This window comes from Poecilia reticulata, linkage group LG17 (assembly GCF_000633615.1).
Source record: "Poecilia reticulata strain Guanapo linkage group LG17, Guppy_female_1.0+MT, whole genome shotgun sequence".
Classification (NCBI taxonomy): Eukaryota; Metazoa; Chordata; class Actinopteri; order Cyprinodontiformes; family Poeciliidae; genus Poecilia; species Poecilia reticulata.
The window spans coordinates 5,091,704-5,106,775 of NC_024347.1; the positions used below are offsets into that span (position 1 = coordinate 5,091,704).

Consider the following 15,072-nt stretch of genomic DNA (forward strand, 5'->3'; position numbering starts at 1 on the left):
CAACATTCCTGTAACTTTCATTGGCCCTGTCATACTTTAAGACCCGTGTCTCTGAGCCCGTCTCAACTCGTGGCATCACAAAATCAAAACAACGCTTAATCGCTCCATCTCAGTCAGAAGGGCCCTCGCTTTGCACAACAAACGACAGAGATAAAGAGGGATGGACCACGAGATTCAGAGTGGTGTTAATGACTTCACCCATACCTCTCTAACAGCGCAGTGTTTGAACAGGACTCATTTGTTTCAACCGTAAAGCGTAGGACACCGAGGAGTACGGGGATGATGGATGATTTGATGGAAGGATGGATTTGAACGCTTCGGTGGGCAAGAGGCATGGGATGAGTGTGTGAATCAGACTGGCTGGCTGCGAAGGTAGCAAACAAACCTGCCTGTGAAGGTGCCCTGGTAGGTGGTAGCTGTCTCCATGGCGACAATCAGACGGCTCCCGGCAGAATGAGCTTGTTTTCTAGTGCAACGCGTGTGCCCACTCAAACACATTATTTCACAGCTCCGCGCGTCAGCCGCGTGGGCTCTCAATTTCACGTCGCGGCAGAGTGAGGCGACGCTCCAGCCTTGACCTCTGACCCACATCCTGATGCTGAGCTGAATGAAGGCAGGAGCTGAAGGGAGGAGATCATTCTACCAAACCTCAGCAGCTTCTTCAGCTCTGACTGCTCACAGATCTGTTCAAAGTAATGGAAGTGTGTTTAAAAAAAACCCAACAAAATAAAGAAACGGAGTGAAGCTCAAATTTTCTCATATTAAAATCAGGCCTGTCACAATAAATCAATCAATGAATTGCATAATAAATTGAAACAAGCTTAATTATTTCCATCAGGAGTTATCATTTTTCTCTTTCTTCCAAAAACTAGATGATAAAAGTCTTCAGTCTGGTGCTCTGGTCTCAACTAGATCTCTTTTGGAAGGACAAATTTGATCAATAAAGTGTTTTTGAATTTGAAGGATTTTAAAGGCCGACACTTACACCAGGTTTTCCTTTTAAAATCATGACCTGACTTTTGGATCATTCCAACGTTTCTTGACCCGTTCGTGCTCATTTAGTTTGAACTTAATGAATCCATGCTAGAAAATGTGAGCAGAATAGAAAACACAACATGTTACTTCTGCTGAACAGATGTAGTCATTTTTAAATCCAACAAACGCATCAAATTATAAAACATTTATACAGTAGTGCGTATTCTCCTAGTCTTAATAACGCAGGATTCGGTCTAAATATTGTGTTTTGGTCATTTAAATTTTTTTTGTTTATTTTCTATTTGTGTTTATTTTATTCATTTTTCATTTTTTCCTTCCTTTCTGGCTCTGGCGATATCCTCTCAGCTGTTTCACGTCTGTGAAACGGCCTCACCTGTTCCTGCTCCAGTCTCAGTTATAAACCGTCCACTTTTTTCCATTTTTGGTTGCAGCTTCCAGTTGCCGCATCCACCTCTCCCTCCCGCAGAGCCTTTTTCCACTACAAGCCGCCTCCCGCTTTGTTTTTCCAACATAACCTTATCAATACAATAAAGTGGATTTTATTGCAGTTTCTTCTACATTTAGATAAAAATCTGCAGTAATATTTATATTGAAAGTTTGATCTTTTTTTTTAAATATTATGATCCCACCACACACATGCAGTTTCTTTTAAAACAGTAAGTTGGCTTTGAAACTTTGGTTCCTTCATTGTTGCAAAGTTTAAACATTACATATAATATAACTCCAAGTTATGTTGCTGATGTGGTTTTTAAACCACATGTTTCATTCTCTTGAATCAATCTGCTTAATGTTGGTAATCAAATCCCATCAATCATCAATTCATATTTATCTATTCTTAATCCTGTCTTGTCTCACTGGGCGACGAAAATCTGGAAGGAAGCCAATGTACGTAATGGACAGGCTGCAGAGAAGGTATAATTCAGGCACATTAAATTACAAAAACAGGCTTTTTATGGTTATGAAATGACATTAATCCTTTTTTGATCCAGTGACTGGAACCTCGGAATAAAGGAGTCACCCACTTGTGAAGCATAAACCCTGTGGCACAGATTAGTAAGTTACTAAAACTATGAAAAGCAAAAGTCCTTCCTCAACTTATTTACATAAAAACATCAAAATCCTCAACAAATACTGTATGTTTACACTAAAACATCAAAGCAGTCGGCCACTTTTTCTGTGTTTTTTTTTTATTCCATATTATTTCCACATATAAAAACAGAAATATATAAATTACAAACACATTTTCAACTATCGGTTGCACAGCAAACGTTCAGTAAACATTTTTTCTTTTTTAATAAATAAAGAATAATAAATATGAATGCCTTCAAACGGTAGTTTGGTTGTCTGATAGCGGCTCACTCTGAACCTACAGGTAAAGTCCGTCAGGCTGTTGATGCTCAGCCTGTGAGCCTCCTGTCACAAATTCCAGTGTACTTCAGCTTCCAGCTTTCATCCCATTCCGTGGATTCTCTGAGGAGACGGAAAGAACTCCACGGCTCGTCCAGAAACTCTGTGGTTCTCCAGCCCAGAGCCCTGACGCTGCCGATAACGTGTCACCGAGCTTGCAGCCCCTTTTTAAAAAGGAGAAGACAAGTTGCGTCCAACTTTCTGGGTTTCTTTCTTGTTGTTGTTGTTTGTGCTTTAAAAAAAAAAAGTCTCTTAGCCCGTCTTGGTCTCTCTGGTCAGCTCCAGGTACGCCGAGGACCTGAGGAAGCGAGGATAGCAGTCTTTCTCCATCAGCGTGTAGATTTTGTCCCGAGCCTGATCGAAACACGACTGACCGGGCCGTGTCATGTTCTCCCTGGTGACTTCTTTGGTGGCGTGGTCGAGGTTTACCTGAGGAAACAAAGGGAACACAGAGTTTTAGAGTCAACATCTGGCCAGGAGGTCAGTGGGATCGGCAGAGCGAAGGGAGGGCTGGGGTTGGGCCGTACCTCTCGTGGCGCGTCAGAGCAGACAAACTCCTCATAGATCTTCTTGGCCTTGGTGGCCAGCTTGGACGGTTTGCTTGTCCGGTAGTCCTCACAGGCTAAGTAAAAGGCGATGTTCTCCTCGCTGAACTCTGACACCAGGAACGCTCTGAACACACACAGTCCGTCTGGAAGCGGAAGCAAAGTGGATGTTAAAAACCCGTCAACTGAAGTCGATGGTCAGAGTGACTCCGTCGCATCTACAAAGGATTGTGGACTTACTTTGACTGGACAGCAGATTGTCAAATGACTCCTTCCATTTTAGAGGCTCGTTGACTTCATGTAATCTGTAAAAACAGGGGAGGAAAGAAAACATAATTATTAGAAAAGGTTTCCACTGCGGGTTGACCAAAATGCTTCCAAAGAGACATTGCATGCCGGTCTCACCTCTGCTTGTCACTTTTCTTGGCCTGCCCTGTGAGGCTGTGCTCTGATCTCTGCAGCAAACTTCCAAACAACGCCTTCAGCTCCTTCGCCCTGCAGGGACACACCGAGGCATCACACACCACTTCAGACGACATGCAACATGTGCGCAAGTTGCTGGCGTGAGAAAACTTGACTACAAGCGTGAAAACTCTGGTTGGGTTTACCTCTCCAGGCAGGTGATGGGCAGCGATTCAAGTCCTCTGCACATGGTGAGATGCTTCCTGTCTGTTCTTGAGTAGCTCCCAAAGTTTCTCCCGAGTGATTGCGGGTGTGAGCCGTCCTCCTTGTCAGCAAAATGAGCTTTCCAGCTGATCTGCCGCCTGTGTGGGGAAAGGGGCTTTTTATAGAGGTGGCCGGCGTGTGACATCATACTTCTCAGCCAATGAGGGAGGCGAGTGGGCGGATGAAGAGACTCGTCGACACTAAATTTCCTCCACACTACTTCCTCACTGCTGGGTGACTCGTCACTGAATGAATTACTTCACTGCTCTCCAATGTCCTTGCTGTGAATAGAGGAGTGAGGGCTGTGTCTGTGTGGTGTCAGGGCCTTGCCTTTGTGAGTGTGCGTGTGTGTGTGTGTGTGTGTGTGTGTGCGTGTGTGCGTGTGTGTGTGTGTGGGGGTGTGCGTGTGTGTGTGTGTGTGTGCGTGCGTGCGTTCATACAGTGATTCTGAAGAAGATTAATCAGAAAATCCCTTTCAGCTGTAGAATTTAACATAAAAGAGGCTCTTTCGTATTTAGTGCGTCTGCCTAAAAGAACCTAACAGATATGATCGTTTCTTTGCAACGCCTCTGCTACACCTCTCACATGCATCTTCTGTTATATTATTTCAAATCTAAAATGAAAACTTAATTAGTTAAAACTTTCTGCAAATGAGCATAATCTGCATCAACACAGAGCAGTTTCTCAATACAAAAAAAAAAAAAATGCCGCGTATATTTTTTGTCGACATTTTGACTTTAATGAGGCGTTCTATTCCTACTGTCTCTGTTTCTCCTCTTGCCTCATATGTTGACCAGTAGGATAAAGTGGAATATGTGGGTTGCAGAAGTTTGTTTAGTGGAATATTACGTTCTGTCACACATCTGAAATACGTTTCAGTTTCGATGCCTCCCAAAATAGAATAATGTGTGCATTAGATGAAAAGTGTCCTCTCTCTTTTGTTTTGGCGGGACAGCTTCTGGTTTGATTTTTCCATTAGGGATGAACTGGTCATCTAGAGATGAACGCCATGAGGAGGTTAAATGATTATTAGCTCATTTAGCTAAACTTTAGCAGAACTGGCATCAGTTGGAGCTAACCCAAGCAGTCAGCATGCTACAATGAGTGAATCTTCATTAGCGCAGACAGAGCGTCCACATAGCTTAGCAAGACGCTGAGTAATGTTTTCAATGGATCATTTCTGTGACATTTCAATTAACTGTGTTGATTCTGATGCATATACATATGATTTCCTAATTTTGATGCTCATACCACCACATTTTTTGATATGTTCAAAAATCCATGACAGTTTTTGCTTTAGCTGATAGTCAAACTACATATCCTACAGTGTGATGGGAGAATACCATAGCTTTCTAGTATCAATTATTATAACACACTAATATTATACTCTGAATAAAAAGATAACTCTCTATAAATGATAAAATACAATATACTGCTTACATAATATTTATATGGATAAGAACTGTTACATAACCTGGGTAATGAATTCAGCTTCAGTCTTCACAGGTACAGGAATAAATTTGTTTTTTTTTGTTGTTTTTTTGCTTCATTCTGCACAGACACTGTCTGGGCTGTCTTTCCTATCAAGGCATGACCACACATAGAAAGCTGCACCCATAAATAGCCTCATGGGTGCAAAAACAATTGTCTACATAATCCCAGAGTCTATTTTAGACTCGACCGGGAGGCCAGTTACCAGTAAACTCTGCTAATGGCCTGTTTCTCTATTAGTTGAAGAGCGCTAGCAGGAAGGAGACAATCAGCCCGCCGGATGAAAAGGCACAAAGCTCGCTGATAGCGGCCGAGACGGCTTCCTCTACCGGCAGCCACCGACAATTCCTTCCCCTCTGACTGCCTGCTTCAGCTGGCGCACAGCTCTGGATGTCAATACAAGGTCACTTCAGCCTCAGATAATGAGCCTCTCTCCTCCTTCTTCTCAGGAAGCACAGTCTGAGAAGCTAACCTGTGTGAAAAAGGAAAAAAAAAAAAAAAAGAGAGAGAGAGAGTTGGGGAAGCCAACATTGTGATGTGGGTTGGAATTTTTGGAAAAAATGGATGAGTAACGCAATTTGTTTTGATCTGACGTTCAACTGGCTTGTAGGGGGAACTGGATTAAAACAGTTGACATTTTGTCGCTGCAGTCACCAGCTTATGCGTATGTCATTGGGTTTTTATGTGACAGACCAACACAAAGTATTGCAAAACTATGAAGTGTAAGGAAAATAAGTCACAGATACGTTCTTACAAAAGCAATAAAGATCTGTATTCATGCAGCCTCCTTTACTCTAGGGCCAGAAAATAAAATCCAGTGTATATAAAGCTGATCTGTGTGTAACTTCATTTCACTGTGAATCCAGATGTTCTGTGAAGGCCTCAGAAGTTTGCTAGCAAACAAGCGACACCAAACACTCCTTAAAACTGCAGTATGCAACTTTTACAAAAAAGTATGTTTGTTACATATTTGTTAAAACAGTCACCACGTCGTGACAATTTATGACACATAAATTGTGAAAAGATCAACCTCCTCCACCTTCTGTCTGAGCTTCTGAAAAAATGCAACACACTAAGACTCCGGGCTCTGATTGGTTGTTTCTAGTTAGCGCTGGGTGAAGGGGAAACTGCTCAGTTTTTTTCTCCTACCAAACTGTTATGACATAGTAACATCTTCAACTGATATGTATGGTGTTAATTTGTCACGTGTAATTGAATTAAGTTTGGCAAGCTTACCTTATTCATATTTGCTTAACATGGCGACTTAATATATTCACTTGGATAATTGTAATTGATTACTGTTGTGACCAGTCAACACAATATGTTTAAGTTGAATCGACTGCTTTCTTGTTGCAGTGAGAACAGAGACGCAGCCGAGAGGCACGTGGTAACCATGGCGAAGCGGTGGATCTCCACAGCTCAGTGGGGAAATTTGTTGATTATTATTATTATTATTATTATTATTATTATTATTCATCCATCACCAAAAGGTTCAGCCTCTGTGGAAGAAGAAAGACAGCAAGAAGACTCAGGAAAGTTCTCCACCAGACACAGTGGCAGATCTAAACTATTTTAGTGGGAAAATGTCCACATTAAATCTTGTAACAGGATTATCTGTGTTGTGCCTCTGCTTCTCATCACAATGATTTCAGGTCCAAATTAGCCGATTTCCCCACTATACCACCCAAAAAAGTCAGCGTCTGAGCTGGAGCTCAAACATTCTCTTCCATTTGTCTCTTGTGTGTTTGGCTTGGTAGGGCAAAGTTCAGATTCTGAAGTCTATTTTCATTCTCGGGTCAGCGTTGTTCAGGACAACGAGGCACATCTACGTCCCGCTCTCAGGCCAACACAGCTTTCCCTTTCAAACATTCTTCACTGGCTGTAAACATGTTTTTGTGGAGCGCAGCGCAGCCCAAATTCTGCAGGACACAAAACACATTCATCCAGCCAGGGCATGTTTTTCTCCTTCACAACCCAAATGTGTCCCATCCTATTTAAGCTTATGTTGTTGGGTTTTTTTTCCCCCACACATACACTCTAAAATTTGATAGGGTCAAAACAACCACATCTGGAATATTTTGCTGTCCAAGTCCTGGGTAAAMTATAGATTAATCCGACATATAAATGGGTTAAAGTGATTAATTTCTCACCTTCAGGTTAACAGAGAGAGGCTTGAAAAGAGTAACCTGTAACCTGCATGACTGAGAGTATTTGAGTTAATATGAATTATCTATCCGTCTTTTATGCCATTTAGTCGTTTCATGGTGGTAGTMGAAATTGGGACTGTCTCTTTAAGAAGCWTCTGCTCTTTACAGCAGGAASTCATCACAACGTTCCACTATCAAGCATTTAACAACATTTTTACMAGTGTTGCATTTTCAATGAAGTCTACCTAATRGGAGCAAGCCTGACCTGAACAAAAGTTAACAATAAACAAACAAATAAATAATTCATGGACACAAATTCAGTGTGTTTTACTCACTTTTTGCCTCTCTCACTATTTTTATTGTCATTCCTCTAGACCAGCACCAGTAGAGAGCTGACATCCTGCAACTTTGAGATATACGAGCAGCAATCGAAGAGATGCAGGAGTTTATCTAAAAGCTGGCAAGAGCCAGMTTTTATTTTGGTAGTCCACTTTCACTGATTGGCAAGTGAATATTTCGCACTAAGGTGTAATAGTATGAGGATAGTCGTAATATTTTCAGAGTAAAGTTGTACGAGCACAAAGTCTAAATTAAATGAAGTCATAATAATGACTATTATTTTCATTTAAAATAGATTTAGTCTCATTTTGGTTATGCTTAAAATTTTATTCAGCTGGAAAAGTTTTACWAGATTCTTCAYGCCAGTGATTCATTCTCTGTCAACAACAWAAGCRGTGATATAACTTAGATTATATAACCAGARTTTCTAGGTTGCCTRTCAGCAGAACTAGATAYTAAGGTGTGTTTCTGTCTTCTTTAATGTCTGGCAATATTGGAGTTTTCTACAATCTGGGTCATTCAGCTATACCAAGAGTTTAGGTCCATTGAAGAAGTAATTTACTTATCAGAAAGAGTGAGATAACACAGATGCCCTATTGTCAAAAACAAGGTTATATTAGAAATACAAAAGCTCACTTTTCATGTTATGAAACTGGCCTKTTAGCTGGTCAGCAGCCTAGACCCAGAAACATTTCATTTAGTCTTTCGTAACAAATGATCCTTTATGTCCAAGAATAAGGAGGCCTCAACAAAGCTTCTTCCTGTGTACAGACAAATGATTTCACGCAATATTCATCTCTTAAAATAGAATTATTTAAATTAGAATTTTTATTCATCTTTAAGAATCTTTTGTGACATAGTCACTTTCCTAAAATAATGGCATGAGTTATTTTTTGTCAAAAGTCATCTTTGCAAAAAATGACATAAGYCATTATTTTAGGAAGGTGACAATATAAACTCTATGTTTTATACTATAAAAAGCAACTTGAAAAGAAGAACACAGTCCATGGTTATACATTATTTATGTCCACGAGATCACTCTATTGTCAGGGAACAGGAGAGTTTACTGATTTAATATGTATTTGACCTTTTAATCCATCCACCCACCCATCCATCAATCCATCCATGGATAGATGGATAGATCCATCTATCCATGGATGGTTAGGCAACAGCCTAACCAGAGAAGACCAGACTTCTCTCTCCTTTGCCAATTGGCCTACCTTTTCCAGGAGATCCCCAAGGTATTCCAAGGCCAGTYGAGAAATGTAATCCCTCCAGGACCTTCCTCGGGTTCTCCTCCTGGTGGGACGTTCCTGGAACGCCTCACCAAAAAGAYGTCCATGAGGCATTGTAACCACATGCCTGAGCATTGAGGATGGTATCCTCAATGTCGTTCTGTCAGTCACTACTCAAAGCTCGTCACTATAGGTGAAGGTGCGAACGTAGACTGACCTGTAAATCAGTACTTTTGCCTTTTGGCTCAACACTCTCTTCTCCATGACAGACTGGCAAAGAGCTCACGTCACRACGGAAGCTGCCACACCAATACTGATCACCTGCTCCATTTTTCTCATTCATTACCAAGATCCCAACAAGATCCCAAGATACCACAACACTTGGGGCAGGACCTTGTTGCGACCCAAGCACACGGTCTCAGATTTGGAGGATTTTCATCTTGGTCGCTATGGACTCGACTACGGAATGCTCCAGTGAAACCTGGAGATTGTAATTTTATGAAGCCAACAGAACCACATCATCTGTGAAAAGGAGAAACCTGATAGTGAGGCCACCAAAATGGAACCCTTCAACAACTTGGYTGAAATTCTGCGTCTTAAGATTTCGAGAAACTCTGAACAAAATTGGTGACAAAGTGCAACCTTGGTGGAGTCTAACTCAGTRTTGACTAGTGTTTAACACCAGTTGTACAGCGACCTAACAGCCCTTATCAAGGGGCCTTGTACTCTAGACTTCTAAAGTACTCACCACAGGACATGGTCAAACTCCGTCCCCAAGTCCACAAAGTACATGTAGACCGGTTAGGCGGACTCCCATGTACCGTTGTCATTCCCATGTACCGTCCAGGACGCTGTGGGGGGTGTAGAGTTGGCCCAGTGTTCCACACCCAGGCGGAAACCACAATGTGGTTCCTGAGGCCAAGACTTGACTGTCCGGCTGAGTTTTTGTCTTCAGAATCCCTGGATAGACCTTACCTGGGACGCTTAAGCATGGAATTGCACTGTAGTAGGAATACACCCTACACTCACAATGAAACAAACACATTAACATTTAAAATTTGCCAGTCATAATTCTCATATAAATTAGTATTTTTTTAAAAGCTWTTTTTTTTAAGGTGCATTCAAATGAGAAATAAGCCATATCCTCACTGACACGTTATTGCAAACAACAAATAAAAATGATGGCAGYTTGTTTTCTGCAGATTTTGTCCTATCGTTTAAAGCGGTCAGTTCTAAGAAGCGTTGTTATGACAACACACCATAGCTGTCCGTGGACTCCAACCCCTGGCAGGCCGCCGTGTCCGTCACAGCGTATGAACTCATTGTCTGCTGCTGTGTTTCTGTTATCGCCTGTGTCCGGATCAGAACCTCTGACCAACTCTGCCTCTTCATCAGCATTCCTCTTTCTCTCATCTTATTCTCTGTTCAGCGGTTTGTTATGAACTTCCTTATCTTTCCAGCCTGGAAATGACTACTCCCCTTCATGTTTTGTTGGATGCATTACTGTGCTGACAATGATTTTACACAGAAACAGTGCATTTAAKTTGCATATCAGATAATACAGAGCAACCTGAAGCTGAACCAGGTATGAACATTATGCTTGGAAAAAATTTGACTTACATTTTCTTGGTCAGCTAAGATTTAGACATTTACTTCCATTGAGTTCACGTTGTTTTTAAACAATCATCCAACATGGGCTGAAAAGCCATTCAGAGAGGAAGAAGTCATTACTCCAAAGGAAACATCGAAGGCCAAATTACAGATAGAGTGCAGTTAGATATAAAGATGTACATTTGATCAATATTTTTAAGTGTTTGGCTGTAACATTCATTATCAGGCCACACAAAATGTTTGACAAACCTACCAAAGTGAAAAAACATTTATTTACATYTTAAAGTAAATATATGTTTTTTTAGCTTTATAAAAATGTCAGGCTCATATAAATTAAAAATATCACTTTATTGTTGCATTATTGCTACAATYATGCCACCATAGTATTTACATGGTCAACAGTTTTGGGATTTTAATCATYATCGCTATGMTTTAGTTGCTAGTTYAGTTATAGTTTTTGAGAATATGGACAGACTAAGATTTGTTCCTCAAACTACTCCGTTTTATTCAAATTTTAATAAATAAAATAAATCAATTCTACCAGTTAGCGTGGTTGCTAAAAAATACTTTCATGTCCTTGATATTGAGCAAGAATAAGTTAATAGCAACTGCCTTCATTTCACACACTCTGCTGATTAACGTTTCGCTGGCTTAGCTCATTCATAAATTACCCTTGTTTTGTCATATATATTTTTTTATCTGTGCTCTCAGCTCTGCGACTGCCGCCGCTTCCTGTCTCACTATGACTGCTCAGCCCGGTTTCTGGAAAGGCCGTCCAAATGCGGGAAGTGCACAACTACACGGAATTCCCAGATGACCTGTTTGTTTCCCAGCCGATGCGACCCCCATAGCCTCGRCTTGGACCGCTTCCAAACATCCGAGTGCGACTTTCCTTCGTCCCTCTCCTCCTCCTCATCCTCCTCCGCCGCCTCTTCATTTTGACGCCATGTTTCAAACTCTGAGGTGGCATCATTCAAATTCAAAGTACAGAACAGTAAAAACCTCGGGGCGTTTATGCGCTTCTTGCTTCTTCTTCATCTTCTTTTTCTTCTAATTCTAATTTTTTTTTAACAACATGTTCTGCATTTTGCCGTGTGCAGCAGGCTGCAGATACAGTTTTGAGCTGCACCATCTGGCTGTGCACAGGGAAGCCAGGATCTGCATATTTACTAAGCCATCTATCTGGGAGAACAGGTGGAGGCTGACCTGATGCATCCCAACTACGATGGCCGCTGGCTGCCGCATGCTCCCGACTCTGTGTTATCAGATGTCAGCTGGCCATTGAACATCTGGAGATCCAGTGACAGCGATGGCAAATCAATGTTAACTAGCCTGAGGATCGGGGGGAATATCAATGAAGGCACGTGCTGCTGGACAGTCCCATCTGTCTTGTTAGTTTCCTCCGCCTGCCAGCTCTAAAAACAAAACAAAAAAAAGAAGAAAAAACAACAACAACAATCTAGCTTTAATTTTGACTGACTTTCACTAACGTCGTGTCAGTTTACAAAAAATATCTCGGCACGTTCACAGAGTTGAAATCAATTAGGCTACACCAGTTAGCCTCTAACTAACCCCGTCCTCTCGGTTCACACACCGAGGTCCGTTTTGGTCCCACTGTGAACATGTTTGGCGACAGCATGCGGAGCCTCTCGCTTTCTTCTTGGAAATAAACAAAAAAAATAAATCGCATAAAGAAGAGGTTTCACTTTTCCAAAGAATCCCCCCCGCAGGAGGCTAATAGGTTTGCACTCGCTGTCACCTCAACAAACGCGCGAGGACGACAACGCGCCAGCAGGGCGCTGGCAGACACGCGGCTAATTGGGTACATTGTCTGAAATCCAACAGCAGGCGGCATAAATCTTGTTTAAAAGGAAATGATGAGGAACATTAAGCGCATAATGCGCCGTCTTTTATGCTGAGATATGGCTGCGGCGCCGGGGGACGATGGGTACGGAAGGTTAATGAGGTGCCAGTAAAGGAGACAAAAATGTGACGTAGACAGCCTGGGTCAGCGGCGTCTCTGCCTTATTTATCGAGAACGTACAGCGACCGGCAAAAGTATTCATGCATCTTGAATTTCTCCGTATTTTCTCGTGCTATAANCGGCACGTTCACAGAGTTGAAATCAATTAGGCTACACCAGTTAGCCTCTAACTAACCCCGTCCTCTCGGTTCACACACCGAGGTCCGTTTTGGTCCCACTGTGAACATGTTTGGCGACAGCATGCGGAGCCTCTCGCTTTCTTCTTGGAAATAAACAAAAAAAATAAATCGCATAAAGAAGAGGTTTCACTTTTCCAAAGAATCCCCCCCGCAGGAGGCTAATAGGTTTGCACTCGCTGTCACCTCAACAAACGCGCGAGGACGACAACGCGCCAGCAGGGCGCTGGCAGACACGCGGCTAATTGGGTACATTGTCTGAAATCCAACAGCAGGCGGCATAAATCTTGTTTAAAAGGAAATGATGAGGAACATTAAGCGCATAATGCGCCGTCTTTTATGCTGAGATATGGCTGCGGCGCCGGGGGACGATGGGTACGGAAGGTTAATGAGGTGCCAGTAAAGGAGACAAAAATGTGACGTAGACAGCCTGGGTCAGCGGCGTCTCTGCCTTATTTATCGAGAACGTACAGCGACCGGCAAAAGTATTCATGCATCTTGAATTTCTCCGTATTTTCTCGTGCTATAAACACAAACCTGACTGTAAGTTATTGGGAATTTTTTAAAATCTGATGTACTGACACAAAGTTACGCTGACAGAAGTGGAAGGAGGAAAAAAAACAAAATAGGTTTTTTWATTTTTTTTAATTTAAATAATCTGTGACATACATTAGTATCCACTTGACGCTGATAGTCTTAATGGGGCAGTATTATTTGTTTTTCAGCACATGGTATTATTTTATGGCACAGTAAACTAGCTATGTTACCGTCAGTTGTTACAAAAATGCTATATCAAATATGACTTAATAAAATTTTCTTCATAATTTAACTCTATGAAATTGGACCTCTGTCTCTTTAAGAAGCTCATGCTCTTTCTGAAACTCCGCCTTCAGGAAGTCATCACAACATTTAGCAACTTTGGCAAAACGTTTGTACAGAAAAACATGAAAACCAAAAACACGCCAAACTTTTCAGATATTTATTTGCAAGAAAAAAAAAAAAGAAAAAAAAGACCACATTTTATTTTGAGACCGACACTTAATTTTCAGTTGGTCTTTCACATAAAATCCATTAAAATACATTCAGACATGTGTTTGTGATGTGTGAAAAAGGTGTGAAAAATTTGGCCAAACTTTTTTGTAAGCACCTGTTTTTTTTCCCAAAATCCGAGATAATTGGTGCCGTGTTGACGTACATGAGTGTGTGATGACATCCTCCATTACCATCTCTGTTATTTTAGGTTGAGTAACAGCRTTGTACTCCATGTTTTCTCCTCGTTTTCCATTACAACAAGTAATGGACTAATGTTTGCCTGCTTTTCAGCACCGTTGTACAATTCGGGGTGAAGAACATTCTAGGACCGGCCTGTTGAAGGTATCTTGGCAGGCGAGRTTTGAGAGAGACCAGCGTGCTTGGCAACACTCGAGTGTGGAAAATTCCCTGGAATTTTTCTAATGCTTAACCTGTRTGAGAAATGGCTCTATTATTGACCATCTAGCAGCCGTCCGTCAAGGTCGAACAAGTTATCAAATAAAATTCACTTTTTTTAAAAGTTGAAGTTATGTCAGATAAATGTATTTCTTTTCTCAAACCCACAAACTCGAACAGACCTGAACTGAGCCAAAGAGAACAAAGGACAATGGTTTCAATAAATGCTGAAACAGGTGAGTGGCACAAGTATAATGGGGAAACACAGGAGGGCTCCACCTGGGAACCGGAAGCAAAAGGAGAAACATGCCTGACAACAATCTGGGAAAATAAAGACAAATCCACAAGAAAAGTAACACAGAGAAAAACCTAACACTTACTGAACGAGGAAATGAACAGCAAACCTGAATAGCACAAATAAAACTAATGAGGATGAATAAGAAAACCAAAATACTGATAAGAACATGACAGGAGTAATCCAAAGAAAAAAAATATATAATCAAGGCTAACAGATAAACAACAAACTAGCAAAACCTGATGAGAAAGAAACGGACAGGAAATGAAAAAGCCTTGAACTAGAATTAACTAAACGCAGCAGAAACTGTTCAGGAAGAACTTATAATGCAGAAAGTATCAACCATAAATAACCCAGAACAAACCAGTGCACACAGTAATCACGACAGTTCCATAAAAATCTGTCAGATGACAAGAATACTGATGACCACAGATGCTGAAGTCAATTTTACATAAAACTGACCATTTAAGACAAAAATAACTTTATTTTCCTCTATAAAACAAAAAACTGTGTGTGCATTTGTTGACAAAATAAATGTCAACCAAATCAGTCAACCAAAGGAAAACATAATAATATAAAGCTCAAACATGGCAATTTTACATAACACCGCCCCTTTAAGGCTACACAAGTCACAGTACAAACGTTTCACCCAGAGGTTTTACAGCTGGCTGAAAAGCTGTTTGATGCCCTGTTGTGGACCAGTAGGGGGCTCCACTGAGTCCCCTGCCTGATTCCCAGGGTTTAACCACCAT

The 15,072-nt window shown here is 41.3% G+C and overlaps 1 protein-coding gene and 1 long non-coding RNA gene across 3 annotated transcripts; one reads left to right on the plus strand and one right to left on the minus strand.

Moving 5' to 3' along the window:
- Nucleotides 1–2,175: 2,175 nt before the first annotated feature.
- Nucleotides 2,176–9,649, minus strand: LOC103479032 (regulator of G-protein signaling 5-like). 2 transcript variants are annotated; one of them, XM_008433239.2, is made up of 6 exons: nt 9,575–9,649; nt 3,557–3,712; nt 3,354–3,443; nt 3,189–3,253; nt 2,931–3,094; nt 2,176–2,832 (listed from the first exon to the last, which is right to left on the minus strand). In XM_008433239.2, the coding sequence occupies exons 1-6, from the start codon at nt 9,616–9,618 to the stop codon at nt 2,656–2,658; spliced, it is 696 nt and encodes a 231-aa protein (XP_008431461.1). In that variant the 5' UTR covers nt 9,619–9,649; the 3' UTR covers nt 2,176–2,655. The 2 variants fall into 2 exon arrangements, with proteins under 2 accessions (XP_008431461.1, XP_008431460.1); XM_008433238.2 differs by lacking the exon at nt 9,575–9,649 and having other exon boundaries at nt 3,557–3,956.
- A 437-nt stretch (nt 9,650–10,086) lies between these two features.
- Nucleotides 10,087–11,474, plus strand: LOC103479033 (uncharacterized). Its single transcript, XR_535883.1, has 2 exons — nt 10,087–10,257; nt 11,149–11,474. It is a non-coding gene; the product is annotated as an uncharacterized LOC103479033 (long non-coding RNA).
- The last annotated feature ends 3,598 nt before the right edge of the window (nt 11,475–15,072 follow it).